This window comes from Mytilus galloprovincialis, chromosome 14, assembly GCF_965363235.1.
Source record: "Mytilus galloprovincialis chromosome 14, xbMytGall1.hap1.1, whole genome shotgun sequence".
Classification (NCBI taxonomy): domain Eukaryota; kingdom Metazoa; phylum Mollusca; class Bivalvia; order Mytilida; family Mytilidae; genus Mytilus; species Mytilus galloprovincialis.
The window spans coordinates 11,066,265-11,089,854 of NC_134851.1; the positions used below are offsets into that span (position 1 = coordinate 11,066,265).

At 33.2% G+C, this 23,590-nt stretch overlaps 1 protein-coding gene across 2 annotated transcripts in view; it reads right to left on the minus strand.

Annotated features, from left to right (window-relative positions):
* Positions 1–1,129: 1,129 nt before the first annotated feature.
* Positions 1,130–23,590, minus strand: part of LOC143059674 (uncharacterized) — a 211,218-nt gene continuing 188,757 nt past the window's right edge. For both annotated transcript variants that reach the window (XM_076233213.1, XM_076233214.1), the window contains exon 2: positions 1,130–3,701. In XM_076233213.1, the coding sequence (XP_076089328.1) occupies positions 1,943–3,655 (1,713 nt within the window). In that variant the 5' untranslated portion in view covers positions 3,656–3,701 and the 3' untranslated portion in view covers positions 1,130–1,942. The remainder of the gene's footprint in view (positions 3,702–23,590) is intronic.

Sequence of the window (23,590 nt, forward strand, 5' to 3'; positions counted from 1 at the left end):
GTTCAAATATTATGTGATTACTGAGAAATGTGTTTAGAAATTAAACACAATCCTAAACACGTTTATATCTAAACATGTAACGCAAGTGTTTAATTTCTAAGCACAATTTTTACAGTAATATATGATTCCTTTTGTTGTCTCATTTCATTGTCCGAAAGCAATTACATCTCATTGCATATTACCCTTTCTAATAAGTGAATTTAATATCGCATCTATATATAGGTATGACTCTTCGAAACCTGAATGATAACTACTTCAAGTCAAATCTTAAATGAAAAACAAGAGTCTTTATTAACCATGCAGTAGAAACACGTGATGTAATGTACGGTTAGGACGCCAACGTCAAAGATACTCGCGTCAGTACAGTCTCAGAGCAAAATTCAAAAGTATATAAAATGTTTATTTTAAACATATAATTGTAAAGTAGAAATTAGCATGTTTGTTCTTACTTCTAAAACTTGTATCTGCAATATGTTGGTGAAACAAAAGCACAATTGAATATCATTAATGCGGAATTCAAACTCTGACTCTATGTAATTTGTAGAGGATGCAAACATGATTAAAGGAGTACATTGGTTTGTTTCTGCAGACAATCCAAATGAATGTTTACATTCTAGACAAAATGAACCAGTAAGCATATTAATATATTCTTTGTTGCTCTAATTTTTACTCAGATACCGTATCATTGTTGTAAATCCTTTGTGATATCATTTAATGAAGGTATGCAAATGTTTTGAAGTGCGTACAGTTCAGTGAGAGGTGAAATCAGAAATGGATGTAGTCAAATACCTATCACACAAAAATAGCCTTAAAAAATGTTTGTTTTATAAATCATAAAGTTCTGTATTAGGTGAAATTAGAAATGAATTTATTTAAACACCTATCACACAAAAAAAAGCATAAAAAATGGATATTTTATAAATTACAATTGAAAGTTAATTTATTGTTTGAATTGTACCCTTTTTAATGTCGGGGCGCTGTATACATTACTATATACTGTATGGAGTTTTTCATTGTTAAGGTTGTACTGCGACCTTAATTTGCTTATGTTTCATCATTTCAATTTGATAGATATTTACCTCTTTGGTAATCATACTTTGATACTGACGTTCTTAAAAGAAAACACATGTTGCAGTAATGTCAAATTTATTTGTTCACATAATGTTTCAAAAGCCCTTGAATTCCTATAATAAGATATAAGAAGATTTGGTATAAATGCAAGTGAAACAACTCTCCATCCAAGTCACAATTTATAAAAGAAAACCATTGTAGGTCAAAGTACGGTCTTCGAAACGGAGCCTTGACTAATACCGAACAAGCAAGCTACAAACGGCTCTAAAATTTACTAGTGTAAAACCATTCAAACGGGAACACCAACGGTCTAATCTGTGTAAAAAAGTAAACGAGAAACACCTATGAGCCACACCAACACACGACAAACACTGAACAACAGATAGTTGTGTGACAAAATTGAAGCTGATGAACCTAGTCTGCAGTATAATTGATATTATGCATCCTTTTATATTGAAATTGGCGTGTCCTTATCACTGTAATCCAATAACTGAAAATACCATCAACTTCAATTCATTTCCAAAGTGTAGTTATCTGCATATTAGTACACTGACAGCCGCGTCTTCACGTTTGGCTCAGGATACCGATGACTCTTTATATTTATAAATAAATAAAGAAAACCATAGAATATGGCACAAAAATGGAACACTAAATGAAACATATTTAGAAATTTCAAAACATCGGTGTTTTCTACAACTCTGTTTGAGCATATGCAAACTGAACACTCCTTTTGGTTTTAACTTCCGTATAGTTACTGTGTTTCTTTTATGGATTTTTATTATTTGATCTGTTTCAGTTTTTGTTTTGCCTAAGGTGCAGGCCTATATGTATCTGTTACAATAAAATTACAACAAATTCCAGTATTGTGTTTTTAATCATACGCAAATGATTGATCTAGTATAAAATTGCCTATATCAGCAAACATTCCTTTACCGTGTCTTAACGCAGTCTCATTTGCATATTCCGGAGGATCGGGGTATGTAAAATGTATTGAATAGGCATCTTTCGTCCAGTTAAATGGTTGGTCAACATTGAAATTTCTATATTCTGGATGGAAAGTTGGATGACATTTTAGATAATAACACATGACCTGTAAATGGGGTTCGATGTATACAGTATCCGGGTATTTTTCAAATGTTTTGTAAGGGAGTTCAATGGCGTTGAAGAAAAAGTCACGTGATCTGTAGTTTACGAGCGAGTCTTGCCAGTGTTTGATATAATGTGAGCCAGGTTTCGACATTAAAACTCCTAAATTAATTGAATCAGGAAATCCTGGTCGAGGCATGTGGTCAAAGTTTAAAATTGTGTCGTGCTGTTTTGAAATTAAATCGTCTACTGGCTTCAACCATAGTACATCCCAATCACTATAAATCCCGCCATATTTTAACAAAACGTCTGCTCTTATTATATCACTTCTATGTTGCGTGTATAAAATTTGGTGTCCAAAAACATGAGTTGGTGTTTCTCGGTGTATGTAAACCACTCTCGGATCCTTCTTCAACTTTTGTAAATATTCGCCATACATTAGTCCATCGCCATGAATGTATACCTTGTCAGGTTTCACAATTGTCAAAATACTCCTCAAGCACAGATACATTGTAAAGTCCATTGGTTTATGCCCGAACCATACCATGTGGAAAATGTTTGGTATAAGTCCTGGGAGTAATTGTTTCACCTTAACTTGTTCTGAGTTACCATATAAAATTCTACGTGCTGATCTTCCGAACTCTGAATCTGCATGCATAATGTGCGCTGGTAACACATTTTTTACATGGACACAAAGTTTACTCTGCAATATGGTTTTATTTACATTTTCAAGGATGTCACAAAAATGAAGACCAGTGACTAAAGGTTGGCTAATGTTGTTTTTATACAGCTTGATAAATGATTTGAGTCTCTCATTCCGGCGAGAAGAAGAGATAAAACTTAATTGATTCATATTTTTCGCCATTGCAATATTAAATTTATTCTTACGAATAAAAAGTAATGATTTTAATGGAAAGAAATCTTCAGAAAAGTACATTCCGCCATCATGCTCTAATATATCAAACGCAACCGTCATTCCACAGTCTTTTACGTCACCCTTTGACGACGCTGGGAGTTTCTGAACCTTAAAACACGGAATCGATACTAATAGATCCGTAAGCCAAACGTTGTAATGTTCATTGCGGTCACTGATGTTGTATTTTGTAAAAAGAGTAATTGAGTCCGGTCTTATAGTTTTCCATATTGCAAGTATAGACAGATATTGTCTGAACTCAATTGTTCGGTTGTAGCACCACATATAATAAACGTGATTAGGAATGAAATTATTCTCTAAATCTTTGAATGTCAATTTGTCATACCCTAGAAATAGATCCGGTAAGTTTTGCACTACGTCAGACTTATTTCTATTTCCGTTTCCGGAAATTGCATTGAGTTGCCCCTCTTGAAAGTGTTTTATGATTTTTGCAACATTTTGTTCATTTTTGGCATCTTCCGTTGTAAGACATTTGTCATTTCTCGGAATGATCATGTATATAAAAAGAATGCAAATGATAAAAATGAGAGTTGTTTTCCATAGCCCTTTCTTTCTGTTCATCATATAAGCAACAAGGACTGTATTTCTCTACAGTGTTCTTGTTTTTAACCTAAAATGGAAATGAAATCATGGTCATTTAATATATATATATATATATATATATATATACTAACTAATTGCTACCAAAGTCCCGATGCGTTAAAACAGCTACTAAAGTAAGCATGATTCAGTATTTTCAAAGAATTTAAGAAATCGGTTATTATCGAAAATCTTGATGTTATATTAATATTGTTTGGACGTACAATATGTTTTTTATAACAATTTAAGATAAATATGTTACTTTAAACTCAATAAAAAATCGGGAAATGTGTAAACTCGGCCTCCAAAATGTATACGTGCCTACTTTAAATTTTGTGCCTTCTTATACAATTTAAAAAAAAAAATATTGTTAAATTACTACTTAAGTCGCAATCACCGGAACATCTCTTGATTTTGTATTTAAACAAGTATAAGGTCGTTAAAGTCAGCGTATATATTAAGGATAAGAATAACATTTCTTTTCGGAAGTCTTTGTTAATAAACAAACAAAACGGCAGTTCTGTTGGCAAGGAAGTTATATTAAAATTTTGTAGAAAAAAATGAAATGTAATTAAAAACTTTCAAGAAATTACGAGTAGTTTGTCTGAAATTGAATTAATACATAAGGAATATCAAAATAATATGTTAAATTCGAATTGATACGTGCTGCAAAAAAAAAGTGCACTGGTATATAAAAGAAAAACTTGATCCAACTTTTTGTTTTGTCTTATTAGCATAGAAATATAGTTTTAAGAAATGAATGCTTCTTTATGTATATTTTTTTGACGGGAAAAGAGAAGGGGGATTTTATATTGTTGATCGTGTGAATATTTTTCGAACAACCGCTTCGTACAAGTTATGCTCCAGTCAACACTTTTACAACTCAATCAAATTATTAAAATAAGCATTAATTTCTTAATCATACAATCTTGTTCTACATATGATACGCGTTTTAAAAACCTAGACGGCTATATTATAAAAATATTTGCATTGTAACAAACGTTATACATAATGTACATTTATATATTATAACTGACTAAGCGGTATGGGCTTTGCTCATTGTTAAATGCTGCTCGGGGTGACCTTTAGTTGTTTATTTCTAGGTCATCTGGTCTCTTGTGGAGAATTGTCTCATTTCTACATAATGTAGATGTAATTTAAACCCGTCCCCTTACATCTATAGTCTTCTATTTTCTAAAGCATGCATATATTCTGGGTTTCTTTTATACAATTGAATGTTATTAATTGACAGGTAGTGTTGAAGAGTTTTAAATTCTTCCCCACATGTGATCATATCAATGTTTTCGTACTTTATATATGCATGCTTGCGTGCGTGCACTCGTAAGTTATATGTTTGAAGCAAGCGCATAGGTCATCATATATATACATCTTCAAATTTCGAAGTGTCGGCATTTCACTAAAATAAACGCAATTGAGCTAATTTTGGTGCATCTGAAAGATAATGTAAAAGCCTTTTAGAATAATACCATAATTTAATGAACAAATAAGTTTTTCATAGAAAAATACATCGTTAAAGTTTATGTATGCAGAGAAATGCATACTTAAACCCCGTGCCTACTTTGGTGAAATGCTGACTTGTACGGAATTTATAAATAGTGCTCTTCTGTGTATTGGTTGTTCTAAAAATAGAATAATCTAAAAATACGCAACTCTACTTTCTATTTACAATAGAGTAACTGCGTAAGACGATGATAATATGAAACTTTAGTTTAATTAAGTCAATCAAAAACTATGTGTTTATTATAAAAAAAAATCATATATTTATAAATTAACTGCTTACAAAATCACTGAACCAAACATGTCAAAAATAATAAATATTTTGCAGTCTTTCTTGGCCTAACACCCTTTAAAACTAATATGATATGTTATATGCCTCATTTCTTTCTTTTTTTTAAATACTCCTAAAATTTAAAATTGCTGGAAAATACTTTATCTTTATGTAAGACACCCTTTTATTGGAAAACCTTAATTTTAAACCACAGGCTCATATAAATTTGACTTTTGAATAATTGTGCTACCTCTGATTACTCAAATGAGTCCTTTTTTGCTTTTGATATTTGATATATTATATATTAAGCATTTAAGAAGTATTTTTTTTTGCAACATTTTAATTTTTAAACTCCCAAATGTTGATAGTTGAAATTTTCCAATTTAACGTCTAAATTTAACACGCAATTTAAATTAAAAATTTAACATATTGTATGTAATATATATCCTATTGTCATGAAATTTGTAAGCAGTCTCATAAGTAACTAAGCTTTGGTCATAACTAGTTTTATAAAGATTGGTCATTTTTTTCTTTTTTAAGAGGTGAAACCAGTAAATATAGAATCTGTACTTTGGCAACTTCCCTGAATGATTTGACGGTGTCAATTTGTCAAATAGAAAGAAACTAAAGGATTTAAACTTTCACTTATTAGAAATTCTGCACAAATTACCACTTTTGGAATTATATAGTCAAAATAAGCATTATAGACCTTTTTTTTCAATTTTGATGACTAAGTGGCATTCTGACTTTCTATCTGACAGGTTTTCATGTGGACATATTACTGTTTCTATGTGTTAATCCAGTTGTTTGACTCTTATGTAAACCAATTTTAATATCAAGACGCCAATATTGACCATACTTACCCTGGATCTTTTCACCCTAAGGACAAAACTGAGCATATTTTTGGTCTATACAATGTGTCATTTTCATCGTAAAGGCCTTGGCTAACTTTAACATGTGTTTTTCAATATAAATAGGTGCTTCATTAAGCGGATAACACGATAAACCGTCATAAAAGCCTGTAAAACCAAAATAAAGGCAACTACCCATAAGAGTGAAAATCTTCCCCCAGCACCGCCTAGGCATTCCATTGGGCTATATTCTAGCTCAAACTAATGCTTAGGGTGTCTACTTCATGCCTGCATCTTTATATATACTAAAATATGTGGCCGTAGGCCAACAAAATCTTTAATCGACCCTTACCCCCAAATTCGATAGCCTGACGCCATTATTGATCATACTTACCCTGGATTTTTTCACCCTAGGGACGAAACTGAGCATATTATTGGAATATACAAGGTGTCATTTTCATCGTAAAGGCCTTGACTAACTTTAACATGTGTTTTTCAATAAAAATAGGTGCTTCATTAAGCGGAAAACACGATAAACCATCAAAAAAAGCCTAGAAAACCAAAAGAAAGGCAACTACACATAAGAATTCAAATCTTCCCCCAGCACCGCCCAGGCATGCCATTGGGGTATTTTCTAGCTCAAACTAATGCTTAGGGTGTCTACTACATGCCTGAATCTTTATTTATACTAAAATGTGTGGACGTAGGCCAACAAAATGTTTATTCGACCCTTACCCCCAATTTGGATAGCCTGGCGCAATTATTGACCATACCAACCCCGGATCTTTTCACCCTAGGGACCAAACTGAACATATTATTGGTCTATACAAGGTGTTATTTTCATCGTAAAGGCCTTGGCTAACTTTAACATGTGTTTTTCAATAAAATAGGTGCTTCATTAAGCGGAAAACACGATAAACCATCAAAAAAGCCTAGAAAACCGAAAGAAAGGCAACTACACATAAGAATTCAAATCTTCCCCCAGCACCGCCCAGGCATGCCATTGGAGTATATTCTAGCTCAAACTAATATTTAGGGTGTCTACTACATGCCTGAGTCTTTATTTTTACTAAAATATGTGGACGTAGGCCAACAAAATGTTTATTCGACCCTTACCCCCAATTTGGATAGTCTGACGCCATTATTGACCATACCAACCCCGGATCTTTTCACCCTAGGGACCAAACTGATCATATTATTGGTCTGTACAAGATGTCATTTTCATCGTAAAGGCCTTCGCCAACTCTAAGATGTGTTTCCAACATAAATAGGTGCTTCATTTAGCGGAAAACACATTAAACCATCATAAAAGCCTGGAAAACCAACATAAAGGCAACTACCCATAGAGTGAAAACTTTCCCCTAGCACCGCCCAGGCATGCCATTTGGGATTATTTTAGCGTAAAACTAAGGTTTAGGGTGTCCACTACATGCCTGAATCTGTATTTATACGAAAATATGTGAACGTAAGCCAACAAAATGTTTATTCGACCCTTACCCCCAATTTGAATAGCCTGACACCAATATTGACCATACGAAACCTGGATTTTTTCACCCTAGGGACCAAACTGAGAATATAATTGGTCTATACAAGGTGTCATTTTCATCGTAAAGGCCTTGGCTGATTTTAACATGTGTTTTTCAATATAAATAGGTGCTTCATTTAGCGGAAAACACGATAAACCATCAAAAAAAGCATAGAAAACCAAAAGAAAGGCAACTACACATAAGAATTCAAATCTTCCCCCAGCACCTGCCCAGGCATGCCATTGGGGTATTTTCTAGCTCAAACTAATGCTTAGGGTGTCTACTACATGCCTGAATCTTTATTTATACTAAAATGTGTGGACGTAGGCCAACAAAATGTTTATTCGACCCTTACCCCCAATTTGGATAGCCTGGCGCAATTATTGACCAGACCAACCCCGGATCTTTTCACCCTAGGGACCAAACTGAACATATTATTGGTCTATACAAGGTGTTATTTTCATCGTAAAGGCCTTGGCTAACTTTAACATGTGTTTTTCAATAAAAATAGGTGCTTCATTAAGCGGAAAACACGATAAACCATCAAAAAGCCTAGAAAACCGAAAGAAAGGCAACTACACATAAGAATTCAAATCTTCCCCCAGCACCGCCCAGGCATGCCATTGGGGTATATTCTAGCTCAAACTAATATTTAGGGTGTCTACTACATGCCTGAGTCTTTATTTTTACTAAAATATGTGGACGTAGGCCAACAAAATGTTTATTCGACCCTTACCCCCAATTTGGATAGCCTGACGCCATTATTGACCATACCAACCCCGGATCTTTTCACCCTAGGGACCAAACTGATCATATTATTGGTCTGTACAAGATGTCATTTTCATCGTAAAGGCCTTCGCCAACTCTAAGATGTGTTTCCAACATAAATAGGTGCTTCATTTAGCGGAAAACACATTAAACCATCATAAAAGCCTGGAAAACCAACATTAAGGCAACTACCCATATAGTGAAAACTTTCCCCTAGCACCGCCCAGGCATGCCATTTGGGATTATTTCAGCGTAAAACTAAGGTTTAGGGTGTCTACTACATGCCTGAATCTGTATTTATACGAAAATATGTGAACGTAAGCCAACAAAATGTTTATTCGACCCTTACCCCCAATTTGAATAGCCTGACACCAATATTGACCATACGAAACCTGGATTTTTTCACCCTAGGGACCAAACTGAGAATATAATTGGTCTATACAAGGTGTCATTTTCATCGTAAAGGCCTTGGCTGATTTTAACATGTGTTTTTCAATATAAATAGGTGCTTCATTTAGCGGAAAACACGATAAACCATCATAAAAGCCTGGAAAACCAACATAAAGGCAACTACCCATAAGAGTGAAAATCTTCCCCCAGCACCGCCCAGGCATGCCATTTGGGTATATTGTTGCTCAAACTACTGCTCAGGGTGTCTACTTCATGCCTGAATCTTTATATATACTAAGATATGTGGCCGTAGGCTAACAAAATGTTAAATCGACCCTTACCCCCAATTTGGACAGCCTGATGCCATTATTGACAATATTGACCCTGGATCTTTTCACCCTAGGAACCAAACTGAGCATATCATTGGTATATACAAGGTGTCATTTTCATCGTAAAGGTCCTGGGTAACTTTGACATGTGTTTTTTTTTTTATTTAAATAGGTGCTTCATTAAGCCAAAAAGACGATAAACCATTGTAAAAGCCTAGAAAACCAAGAGAAAGGCAACTACCCATAAGAGTGAAAATCTCCCCCCAGCACCGCCCAGGCATGCCATTTGGGTATATTATAGCTCAAACTAATGCTAAGGGTGTCTACTACATGCTCGAATCTTTACTTATAACAAAATATGTGAACGTAAGCCAAAAAATTATTTAATCGACCCCTACCCCAAATTTGGATAGCCAGACGCCAATAATGACTATATCAATCCCGGATCGTTTCACCCTAGGGACCAAACTGAGGATATTAGGTAGCACTCCACAGTTAGAAAATAAAATTAAAAATGAGCCACAAAATGTTTTATCATCTCCTATTCCTGGATTTCTAATACATTAACCTAACTGTTTGTGTTGTACATGTGCATATGTATGTAATCAGTATATTCCATAGATTTGATTTTCAAAAGTTAAAAGAGTGAAAATAAATTCCTTTTATGTGTATCCATGGCAACATTCTGCATTTATTTACCATAAAATATTGCAAAAAGGGGGGTGGACATGTCACATATCCCCCCAAAATTTGGATCAAACTAGAATTTCAATGCCTTTGAGTAATACCTTTTTAGAAACTGTTTTCATAAATCTTCCTAATGATCAAATAAAAAATGGGTGTCTTTCGCCTCATTTTTTCGTAAAATCCAATCACAAAGTTCGTGCGATAAAAAGTTGGAAAAAAACATTACAATAATTGCCGGACCAATGTATGGTAGGGACATGCAAATACGGCCTGTCATACAGAAAACAGCCTATATTACATACATTACATACTCTTGATGTTCATATAAAACCAATACAAAAGCTATTTTAATACTCAGCTATCCAAAAATGAATTTTATTGCACACTAGCTCTCATATTTGAAAAATCCACAGGGGCCAAAATGCAAAACTACACACCTAACTGTGGAGTGCTACCTTATTGGTCTATACAAGGTGTTGTTTTCATTGCGAAGGCCTTGGCTAACTTTAGCATGTGTATTTCAATATAAATAGGTGCTTCATTAAGCGGAAATCTCGATAAAGCTTCATAAAAGTCTAGAAAACCAACATAAAGGCAACTATCCATAAGAGTGAAAATCTTCCCCAGCGCCGCCCAGGCATGCCATAGGGTTATATTCTAGCTCAAACTAATGCTTAGGGTGTCTACTTCATGCCTGAATCTGTATTTATACTAAAATATCGGAACATAGGCCAAAGAAATATTTAATCGACCCCTTACCCCCAATTTGGATAGCCAGACGCCAATATTGACCATATCAACCCCGGAACAGTTCACCCTAGGGACCAAACTGATCATATTATTGGTTTATACAAGGTGTCATTTTCATCATAAAGGCCTTGGCTAACTTTAAGATGTGTTTCCCAACATAAATAGGTGCTTCATTAAGCAAAAAACACGATAAATCATCATAAAAGCCAAGAAAACCAACATAAAGGCAACTACCCATCAGAGTAAAAATCTCTCCCCCCGGGCACCACACAGGCATGCCATTGGGGTATATTATAGCTCAAACGAATGCTAAGAGTGTCTACTACATGCCTGAACCTTTACTTATAATAAAATATCACTACAAACTGCTCAGAGTCTGAATTGACTAGTTTTTGTGCTCGACCAGTAAAATCGAGCACACATTTTACTTGACTAGTCTCGACATCGTCTCGACTGTACTTAACTGTACTTAAGTGTACTCGACTAGGTCTCGACTTTACTTAATTAGTCTGATTCAGTACTTGATGATCTTTGTGTAGTCTGAAATGGTCTTGACCAAGGCTCAACCTGTCTCGACCTGTCTCGACAAGTCTTGACCTTCAAATTTAGTTTTGACTGGTGTAAATCAGCCCATCTAACTAAATTAAATATTGATCTTACAAAATTCAAGCTTATAAGGTAGTTTGATTTATTGCTGTCAAATGAAAGAATTTAATTTTACAATAGGTAAAAATAAAAATTATTATATAAATTCAGATAGGCATCTTTAATTTTTTTTATAACTTTTTCAAATCAACTTGGATTTTCATCAAACTATGCAGCTATTTCAGATATATATCAAGCTTACTGAATCCCATGTAATTTAGTTTTTTGTTGTATTGCTATAAAATTTAAAAATTAAATTAATCCAGGTAAAAAAAAATAGAACACTTTAATTTTTTTCACAACTTTTTCAATTCAACTTGGATGTTCATCAAACTCTACAACTATCTTTGCCATACATTGATCTTACTGATTCATAGGTTTTTATTTAGTTTTGTGTACTTCTGTCAAATTTAAGAATTTAATTGATCTAGGTCAAAAAGCTACGGTATTAGAAATATATCTTTCCTGATATATTAAATGATATTAAATTTTTGTTTTAACAACAAAAAAAAGTGTCTTTTTTAAGACTTCATAATTTTTTTCAAATCAGCTTAAACCAAATAAACACCTTTTTTTTGTTAAAACAAAAATTTAATATCATGAACTTTCATAACAATCCTTGATAACCTTTTAAAAAAAGAAATGTGTTTCAAAGTTACAGTAAAACTTTATTTAAATCAAATCTTAAAATATTATTTTGGTCAAATTTAATGACATGGCACTATACATGGTTTAATTACATCAGTACATGTGAGTTTTACAGGTAAAAAGAAAGCCCTTCTTTTCTTAAACTCGTGTATTACTTATCTAGTAAATTAAAAAAGCCTTGCGATTTAGATTTAACAGGATGTTGCAACTTTGATTAATGTTATTTAGAATTTAAAACACTGGTAGATGTGATCTTTTTAATAAGTTTGCCCCAAGCAAAAGGTATTGCTTTTTAAATCACCACAAATCAGAAAAACTATTTTAATAATTTCTTTAATGTTTCATCACTATTTGATATATTTATATAATATATATTAAAAGGAATAAATTATTAAATAATTATATATACTTTTTCCCAAATAATGAGGAAAGATGTATTTCTAATATCGCAGCTTTTTTACCTAGATTAATTAAATTTGACAGAAATACACAAAACTGAATAACAACCTATGATTCAGTAAGATCAATATATTGCAAAGATAGTTGTAGAGTTTGATGAAAATCCAAGTTGATTTGAAAAAGTTATTAAAAAAATTAAAGTGTACTATCTCTATTTTGACCGAATTGCAAATCCTAGCTTTTTTTTTACCAAGATAACTTTAATTCTTAAATTTTACAGCAATACAACCAATAACTAATTGATACAGGATTCAGTAAGCTTAATATATATGTAAGATAGCTGCATAGTTTGATGAACATCCAAGTTGATTTGAAAAAGTTATTAAAAAAATTAAAGTGTATTATCTCTATTTTGTCCGAACTGCAAATTCTATTTTTTTTTACCTAGATTAATATAATTCTTGATTTTGACAGCAAGACAAAAACAAAATGACCAGGGATTTAGTAAGCTTAATATATATCTAAGATAGCTACATAATTTGATGAAAATCCAAGTTGATTTGAAAAAGTTATTAAAAAATTAAAGTGTACTATCTCTATTTTGACCGAATTGCAAATCCTAGCTTTTTTTTTACCAAGATAACTTTAATTCTTGAATTTGACAGCAATACAACAAAAAATAAAATGACCTGGGAATCAGTAAGCTTAATATATATCTAAATTAGCTACATGGTTTGATGAAAATCCAAGTTGATTTGAAAAAGTTATTAAAAAAATTAAAGTGTATTATCTCTATTTTGTCCGAACTGCAAATTCTATTTTTTTTTACCTAGATTAATTTAATTCTTAATTTTGACAGCAATACAAAAAAAAATGACCAGGGATTTAGTAAGCTTAATATATATCTAAGATAGTTACATAATTTGATGAAAATCCAAGTTGATTTGAAAAAGTTATTAAAAAAATTAAAGTGTACTATCTCTATTTTGACCGAATTGCAAATCCTAGCTTTTTTTTACCAAGATAACTTTAATTGTTAAATTTTACAGCAAAACAACAAATAACTAATTGATACAGGATTCAGTAAGCTTAATATATATGTAAGACAGCTGTATAGTTTGATGAACATCCAAGTTGATTTGAAAAAGTTATTAAAAAAATTAAAGTGTACGATCTCTATTTCATCCGAACTGCAAATTCTAGCTATTTTTACCTAGATTAATTTAATTCTTGAATTTGACAGCAATACAACAAAAAATAAAATGACCTGGGATTCAGTAAGCTTAATATATATGTAAGATAGCTACATAGTTTGATGGAAATCCAAGTTGATTTGAAAAAGTTATTAAAAAAATTAAAGTGTACTATCTCTATTTTGTCCGAACTGAAAATTCTATTTTTTTTTACCTAGATTAATTTAATTCTTGATTTTGACAGCAATACAAAAAAAAAAAAATGACCAGGGATTTAGTAAGCTTAATATATATCTAAGATAGCTACATAGTTTGATAAAAATCCAAGTTGATTTGAAAAAGTTATTAAAAAAATTAAAGTGTATTATCTCTATTTTGTCCGAACTGCAAATTCTATTTTTTTTTACCTAGATTAATATAATTCTTGATTTTGACAGCAAGACAAAAAATAAATGACCAGGGATTTAGTAAGCTTAATATATATCTAAGATAGCTACATAATTTGACGAAAATCCAAGTTAATTTGAAAAAGTTATTAAAAAAATTAATGTGTACTATCTCTATTTTGACCGAATTGCAAATCCTAGCTTTTTTTTTTACCAAGATAACTTTAATTCTTGAATTTGACAGCAATACAACAAAAAATAAAATGACCTGGGAATCAGTAAGCTTAATATATATCTAAATTAGCTACATGGTTTGATGAAAATCCAAGTTGATTTGAAAAAGTTATTAAAAAAATTAAAGTGTATTATCTCTATTTTGTCCGAACTGCAAATTCTATTTTTTTTTACCTAGATTAATTTAATTCTTGATTTTGACAGCAATACAAAAAAAAAAATGACCAGGGATTTAGTAAGCTTAATATATATCTAAGATAGTTACATAATTTGATGAAAATCCAAGTTGATTTGAAAAAGTTATTAAAAAAATTAAAGTGTACTATCTCTATTTTGACCGAATTGCAAATCCTAGCTTTATTTTACCAAGATAACTTTAATTGTTAAATTTTACAGCAAAACAACAAATAACTAATTGATACAGGATTCAGTAAGCTTAATATATATGTAAGACAGCTGTATAGTTTGATGAACATCCAAGTTGATTTGAAAAAGTTATTAAAAAAATTAAAGTGTACGATCTCTATTTCATCCGAACTGCAAATTCTAGCTATTTTTACCTAGATTAATTTAATTCTTGAATTTGACAGCAATACAACAAAAAATAAAATGACCTGGGATTCAGTAAGCTTAATATATATGTAGGATAGCTACATAGTTTGATGGAAATCCATGTTGATTTGAAAAAGTTATTAAAAAAATTAAAGTGTACTATCTCTATTTTGTCCGAATTGCAAATCCTAGCTTTTTTTACCAAGATTACTTTAATTCTTAAATTTTACAGCAATACAACAAAAAAGTAAATGACATGGGATTCAGTAAGCTTGATATATATCTGAAATAGCTGCATAGTTTGATGAAAATCCAAGATGATTTGAAAAAGCTAAAAAAAAAAATAAAGATGCCTATCTGAATTTATATAATAATTTTTATTTTTACCTATTGTAAAATTAAATTCTTTCATTTGACAGCAATAAATCAAACTACCTAATAAGCTTGAATTTTGTAAGATCAATATCTAATTTAGTTAGATGGGCTGATTTTCACCAGTCAAAACTAAATTTGAAGGTCAAGACTAGTCGAGACAGGTCGAGACTAGTCAAGACAGGTCGAGACAGGTCGAGCCTTGGTCAAGACCATTTCAGACTACACAAAGATCATCAAGTACTGAATCAGACTAATTAAGTAAAGTCGAGACCTAGTCGAGTACACTTAAGTACAGTTAAGTACAGTCGAGACGATGTCGAGACTAGTCAAGTAAAATGTGTGCTCGATTTTACTGGTCGAGCACAAAAACTGGTCAATTCAGACTCTGAGCAGTTTGTAGTGTATGTCAATGTAAGCCAACAAAAATATTTAATCGAACCCTACCAACCAATTTTAATATTAAGACGCCAATATTGACCATACTTACCGCGGATCGTTTCACCCTAGGGACCTAACTGAGCATATTATTGGTCTATACAAGGTGTTGTTTTCATTGCAAAGGCCTTGGCTAACCTTAACATGTGTTTTTCAATATAAATCGGTGCTTCATTAAGCGGAAATCACGATAAAGCATCATAAAAGCCTAGAAAACCAAAATAAAGGCAACTACCCATAAGAGTGAAAATCTTCCCCCAGCACCGCCCAGGCATTCCATTGGAGTATATTCTAGCTCAAACTAATGCTTAGGGTGTCTACTACATGCCAGAATCTGTATTTATACTAAGATATGTGGACAGAGGCCAACAAAATGTTTAATCGACCCTTACCCCCAATTTGGACAGCCTGACGCCATTATTGGCAATATTTACCCGGGATCTTTTCACCCTAGGGACCAAACTGAGCATATTTTTGATCTATTCAAGGTGTCATTTTCATTTTAAAAGCCTTTGCTAACTTTAACATGTGTTTTTCAATATAAGTAGGTGCTTCATTAAGCGGAAAACACGATAAACCATCATAAAAGCTTAGAAAACCAACATAAAGGCAACTACCCATAAGAGTGAAAATCTTCCACAAGCACCGCCCAGGCATGCTGTTGGGTATATATTATAGCTCAAACTAATGCTAAGGGAGTCTTCTACATGCCAGAATCTTTATTTACACTAAAATATGTGGACGGAGGCCAACAAAATGTTTAATCGACCCTTGTCCTTATTTGGAAGGCCAGACGCCATTATTGACCATACTAACCCGGATCTTTTAACCCTAGGGACCAAACTGATCATATTATTGGTTTATACCAGGTGTCATTTTCATCAAAAAGTTCTTGGCTAACTTTAAGATGTGTTTTCCAACATACACAGGTGCTTCATTAAGCGAAAAACACGATAAATCATCATAAAAGCCAAGAAAAGCAACATAAAGGCAACTACCCATCAGAGTAAAAATCTCCCCCAGCACCGCACAGGCATGCCATTGGGGTATATTATAGCTCAAACGAATGCTAAGAGTGTTTACTAAATTCCTGAACCTTTACCTATAAGAAAATATGTCAATGTAAGCCAACAAATATATTTAATCGAACCCTACCAACGAATTTTAATATTAAGACGCCAATATTGACCATACTTACCGCGGATCGTTTCACCCTAGGGACCAAATTGAGCATATTATTGGTCGTTTCAAAGTGTCATTTCCATCGTAAAGGCCTTGGCTAACTTTCACATGTGTTTTCCAACATAAATAGGTGTTTCATTAAGCGGAAATCACGATAAAGCATCATAAAAGTCTAGAAAACCAACATAAAGGCAACTATCCATCAGAGTGAAAATCTCCCCCAGCGCCACCCAGGCATGCCATAGGGTTATATTCTAGCTCAAACTAATGCTTAGTGTGTCTACTACATGCCTGAATCTGTATTTATACTAAAATATCGGAACATAGGCCAACAAAATATTTAATCGACCCCTACCCCCAATTTTAATATCCAGACGCCAGTATTGACCATACCAACCCCATATCTTTTCGCCCTAGGGACCAAACTGAACATATTATTGGTCTATTCTAGGTGTCATTTTCATCGTCAAGGCCTTGGCTAACTTTAAGATGTGTTTCCAACAGAAATAGGTGCTTCCTTCACCGGAATACACATGAAACCATCATAAAAGCCTGGAAAAACCAACAAAAAGGCAACTACACATAGAGTGTAAACCTTCCCTTAGCACCGCCCAGGCATGCCATTTGGGAATATTTTAGCTCAAACTAATGCTTAGGGTGTCTACTACATGCCCGAATCTGTATTTATACTAAAATATGTGGACATAGGCCAAAAAAATATTTAATCGGCCCCTACCCCCAATTTTAATATCCAGACGCCAATATTGACCATACCAACCAAGGATTTTTTCACCCTAGGGACTAAACTGAGCATATTATTGGTCTATACAAGGTGTCATTTTTATCGTTAAAGCCTTTGCTAATTATAACATGTGTTTCCAACATAAATAGGTGCTTCGTTTAGCCAAAAACACATTAAACCATCATAAAAGCCTAAAAAAACAACATAAAGGCAACTACCCACAAGAGTTAAAATCTCCCCCCAGCACCGCTTAGGCAAGGCATAGGGGTATAGTATAGCTCAGACTAAAGCTTAGGGTGTCTACTACATACTCGAATCTTTACCTATACTCAAATATGTGACCGTAAGCCAAAAAAATATTTAATCGACCCTTACGCCAAATTTTGATAGCCAGACGCCAATATTGACCGTACCAACCCCGGAACTTTTCACCCTAGGGACCAAACTGAGCATATTATTGGTCTATTCAAGGTGTCATTTTCATCGTTAAGGCCTTGGCTAGCTTCATCATGTTTTTTTCAATATAAATAGGTGCTTAATTAAGCGGAAAACCCGATAAACCATCATAAAATCCTAGAAAACCAACATAAAGGCAACCACCCATAAGAGTTAAACTTTCCTCCAGCACCGCCCAGGTGTGCCATTGGGGTATATTCTAGTTCAAACTAATGTTCAGGGTGTCTACTACATGCCTGAATCTTTCTTTATACTAAAAAATGTGGACATAGACCAACAAAATGTTTAATCGACCCTTACCCCCAATTTTAAAATCCAGACGCAAATATTGACCATACCAACCCCGGATCTTTTCACCCTAGGGACCAAAGTGAGCATATTATTGGTCTATACAAGGTGTCATTTCCATCGTAAAGGCCTTGGCTAAATTTAACATGTGTTTTTCAATATTAATACGTGCTTCATTAAGCGGAAAACACGATAAACGATCATAAAAGCCTAGAAGACCAACGTAAAGGCAACTACCCATAAGAGTGAAAATCTTCCCCCAGCACCGCCCAGGCATGCCATTGGGGTATATTATAGCTCAAACTAATGCTAAGGGTGTCTACTACATGCCTAAATCTCTATTTATACTAAAATATGTGGACGTAGGCCAACAAAATATTTATTCGACCTTTACCCCCAATTTGGATAGCTTGACGCCAATATTGATCATACCAACCCAGGAATTTTTCACCCTAGGGACCAAACTGAGCATATTATTGGTCTATACAAGGTGTCATTTTCATCGTAAAGGCCTTGGCTATCTATAACATGTGTTTCCAAAATAAATAGGTGCTTCATTTAGCCGAAAACACATTAAACCATCATAAAAGCTTAGAAAACTAACATAAAGGCAACTACCGACAAGAGTTAAAATCTCCCTCCAGCACCGCTTAGGTAAGGCATAGGGGAATAGTATAGTTCAGACTAAAGCTTAGGGTGTCTACTACATGGTTGAATCTTTACCTATACTGAAATATGTGACCGTAAGCCAAAAAAATATTTAATCGACCCTTACCCCCAATTTTGATAGCCAGACGCCAATATTGACCGTACCAACCCCGGATCTTTTCACCCTAGGGACCAAACAGAACATATTATTGGTCTATTCAAGGTGTCATTTTCATCGCAAAGGCCTTGGCTAACTTTCACATGTTTTTTTTCAATATAAATAGGTGCTTCATTAAGCGGAAAACACGGTAAACCATCATAAAGGTCTAGAAAACCAACATAAAGGCAACTACCCATAAGAGTGAAAATCTTCCCCCAGCGCCGCCCAGGCATGCCATTGGAGTATATTCTAGCTCAAACTAATGCTTAGGGTGTCTACTACATGCCTGAATCTGTATTTATACTAAAATATGGGAACATAGGCCAACCAAATGTTTAATCGACCCGTATCCCCAATTTTAAAATCCAGACTCCAGTATTGACCATACCAACCCCGGATCTTTTCACCCTAGGGACCAAACTGACTATATTATTGGTCTTTCAAGGTGTCATTTCCATCGTAAAGGCCTTGGCTAACTTTAACATGTGTTTTTCAATATAAATACGTGCTTCATTAAGCGGAAAACACGATAAACCATCATAAAAGCCTAGAAGACCAACATAAAGGCAACTACCCATAAAGTTAGCCAAGGCCTTTACGATGAAAATGACACCTTGTATAGACCAATAATATGCTCAGTTTGGTCCCTAGGGCGAAAAGATGTTGGATTATCATCGTCTTACACAGATACTATATTGTAAGTAGAAAGTAGAATTGCATATTTTTAGATTATTCTATTTTTAGAACAACCGATACATTTCTTAATTACGTATAAGTCAGCATTTCACCAAAGTAGGCACGGGCTTTAAGTATGCATTTCTCTGCATACATAAACTTTAATGATATATTTTTCTATGAAAAAAACTTATTTGTTCATTGAATTATGGTATTATCCTTAAAGGCTTTTACATTATCTTTCAGATGCACCAAAAATTAGCTCAATTGCGTTAATTTTTGTGAAATGCCGACACTTTGAAATTTTAAGACGTATATATGATGACCTATGCTTGCTTCAAACATCTAGATTAAGAGTGGACGGTCTTTAATCATTTATATTATATCTCAATTAAACTTTTTTTTTAAATCATGCATCAAGAGGGTTAACATTATAGTAAAGTTCCATCATAATTGGTCCATACAATTCCGAGAAATAGTCTGGACAAAAACGTGTTCAATAATACAAATTAAAAAAAGAATCGTACAATAACAATTTTTTCCGTCAGGGTGACATAAAAAAATAAAAAGAAACGTTGAATAACAATACGTCACCTGTTGGGGTGCAATAATAAAAGTTATTATATCTTTATTTAATTTCAATTTTTAAAACAATTAAATCGGCAAAGGGTTTGCAAATATGTCCCAATTAATGTGGATTTACATGGGAAGTATATTGTTACAGCCATTATTATGTATATCATAAGTATAGATTTTTTGTATACAAAGTGAGAGAAACACGTCATATTAGAATTAGTAATATATTTTTGTACATATCGATTTTAGTAAAATGGTAGAACAGTTTTGGAATGAGAACTCACTTTTGTCCTATGAGTGTACAAAATTAAAAATCATTTTACAGCGTAATAAGCGAGAAAAAGGGACAAGCTTTTTGAGAAAAGCTATTACTTGTACCGAAATTTTGCAGTTTTTAGCTATTATCTTAGATATTATTATATCTAATACTATAAACTATGATTTAAACCTTATTTTACATGATTTCCAAAGCATCAGTCAATACAGGTGAGAGACACAGGCTCTTTAGAGCTTCTAGCTGTTTATGTTGTAAAAAACTAAGCTTATACTGTTATTGACCAACCGACAGACACTATAACTATTAAATGAAAATAAATATAATAACTTAAATGATATAGATAAATTAAAACATATCCTCAATCCTGAAACAAAACAGGACACTTGCAAATTAGGCTCCTTCTTAAAAAAGTCACTAAGACCGAGGACAGGGAGTCCTTGATATAATTTGAATCTCTTATATATATATATATTGATTTAAAGAAAGACAAGGAGTATAGTTCAAAGTGTCTACATTGTTTATTTTCATTGTTTTATATATGTAAATTGTATATTATGTATCATGTTTTAAGCCATTGGCCCATATGGGTGTAAAGTGCTTTTCAATAAAGAATTAAAAAAATAACAAAAGTATGCTCTCCAAAAAAAGCGAAAATAACCCCCACCCCAAAAAAATAAAATAAACAGCTATAGGGTATCTTTTGGTTGTAAGAAGTTTGGTAAAAATTCAGGATAGATTTTGAATCAAATAAATGTTTTAAAAACTTTTAACTGAAGACTGTATGTAATGCTAACTGGAAGAAAAACTAAGTCAATTTATAAGTAAAATACAGCAAACCAGGAACAAAAATGTTCTGCTAGGTAATAGCTATGGATCATAAACAAGCTTTTGGCCAAGTCCGGTATAATTACAAGATAGTTTTAGAAAATTATTAAAAGTTTAAAGACTTTAAACGCAGAGTGAATGTTATGTTTCCTAGGAGAAAAACTAAGTCGATTTATAAGGAAAAAAATGAAAAAATTTTACAAAATTTTATTCTTGATATTTTTATGATCCTAAACAGGTGAGTGAATGAAATGCTTCGTGGCAGAAAAATATATGTTCACTTTAGTTAAATATGAAAAAAAACAGGATATTTTTTTTTTCAAATTTACTCCTAGATACTATCTTATGGTCATTAACAAGTTTCTGTCCCAGTTTGGCAGAAATTCAGGACAGTTTAAGAAAGTCATTATAATTTAAAAAACCTTAACCACATGGTCAGTAGTTGCGGATGACAACGTCAGAATGTAGGATCCCTATGTCTCTTTTTTAGCTCACCTAAAGGGCCAAGTGAGCTTTTCCCATCACTTGGCGTCCGTCGTCCGTCGTTGTCGTCGTCCGTCGTCGTTAACTTTTACAAAAATCTTCTCCTCTGAAACTACTGGGCCGAATTAAACCAAACTTTATAATGTCTTCATCTAACACCCCAGTCATGCCCTCATAGCACCCTAGTAAGGCATTTGGGACATCCCAGTCATATACAATCAACCATTAAATACATACAGACATCATATCTTTGTAATAATTGTTCTATTGTATCTATCACACCTTCATTTATGATGTCTTCATCTAACACCCCAGTCATCCCTTACAACACCCTAATCAGGCATTTGGGACATCCCAGTCGTACACAATCAACCATATAAAACATTCAGACAATCATATCTTTGTAATAATTGTTCTATTGTATCTATTACACTTTCATTTATAATGTCTTCATCTAACACCCCAGTCATACCCTTGTAACACCCTAATCAGGCATTTGGGACATCCAAGTCATAGACAATCAACTATATAATACATACAGACATCATATCGTTGTAATAATTGTTCTATTGTATCTATCACACATTTTTTTTATAATGTCCTATCTAACACCCCACTCATGCCCTTTTTACACCCTAGTCAGGCATTTGTGACTTCTAGTCGTACACAATCAACTATATAATACATACAGACATCATATCTTTGTAATAATCGTTCTATTGTATCGATCACACCTTCATTTATAATGTCTTCATCTAACACCCCAGTCATGCCCTCATAGCACCCTAGTCAGGCATTTAGGACATCCCAGTCATACACAATCAACTATATAATACATATAGACATCATATCTTTGTAATAATTGTTCTATTGTATCTATCAAACATTTGTTTTATAATGTCCTATCTAACACCCCTCTCATGCCCTTTTAACATCCTAGTCAGGCATTTGTGAAATCCTAGTCGTACACAATCAACTATATAATACATACAGACATCATATCTTTGTAATAATTGTTCTATTGTATCTATCACACCTTCATTTATAATGTCTTCATCTAACACCCCAGTCATGCCCTTGTTACACCCTAATCAGGCATTTGGGACATCCCAGTCATACACAATCAACTATATAATACATACAGACATCATATCTTTGTAATAATTGTTCTATTGTATCTATCACACCTTCATTTATAATGTATTCATCTAACACCCCAGTCATGCCCTTGTAACACCCTAATCAGGCATTTGGGATATCCCAGTCATACACAATCAACTATATAATACATACAGACATCATATCTTTGTAAAATTGTTCTATTGTATCGATCACACCTTCATTGATAATGTCTTCAACTAACACCCCAGTCATGCCCTCATAGCACCCTAGTCAGGCATTTGGGACATCCCAGTCATACACAATCAACTATATAATACATACAGACATCATATCTTTGTAATAATTGTTCTATTGTATCTATCACACAGTTTTTTTATAATGTCCTATCTAACACCCCACTCATGCCCTTTTAACACCCTAGTCAGGCATTTGTGACTCCTAGTCGTACACATTCAACTATATAATACATACAGACATCATATCTTTGTATTAATTGTTCTATTGTATCGATCACACTTTCATTTATAAT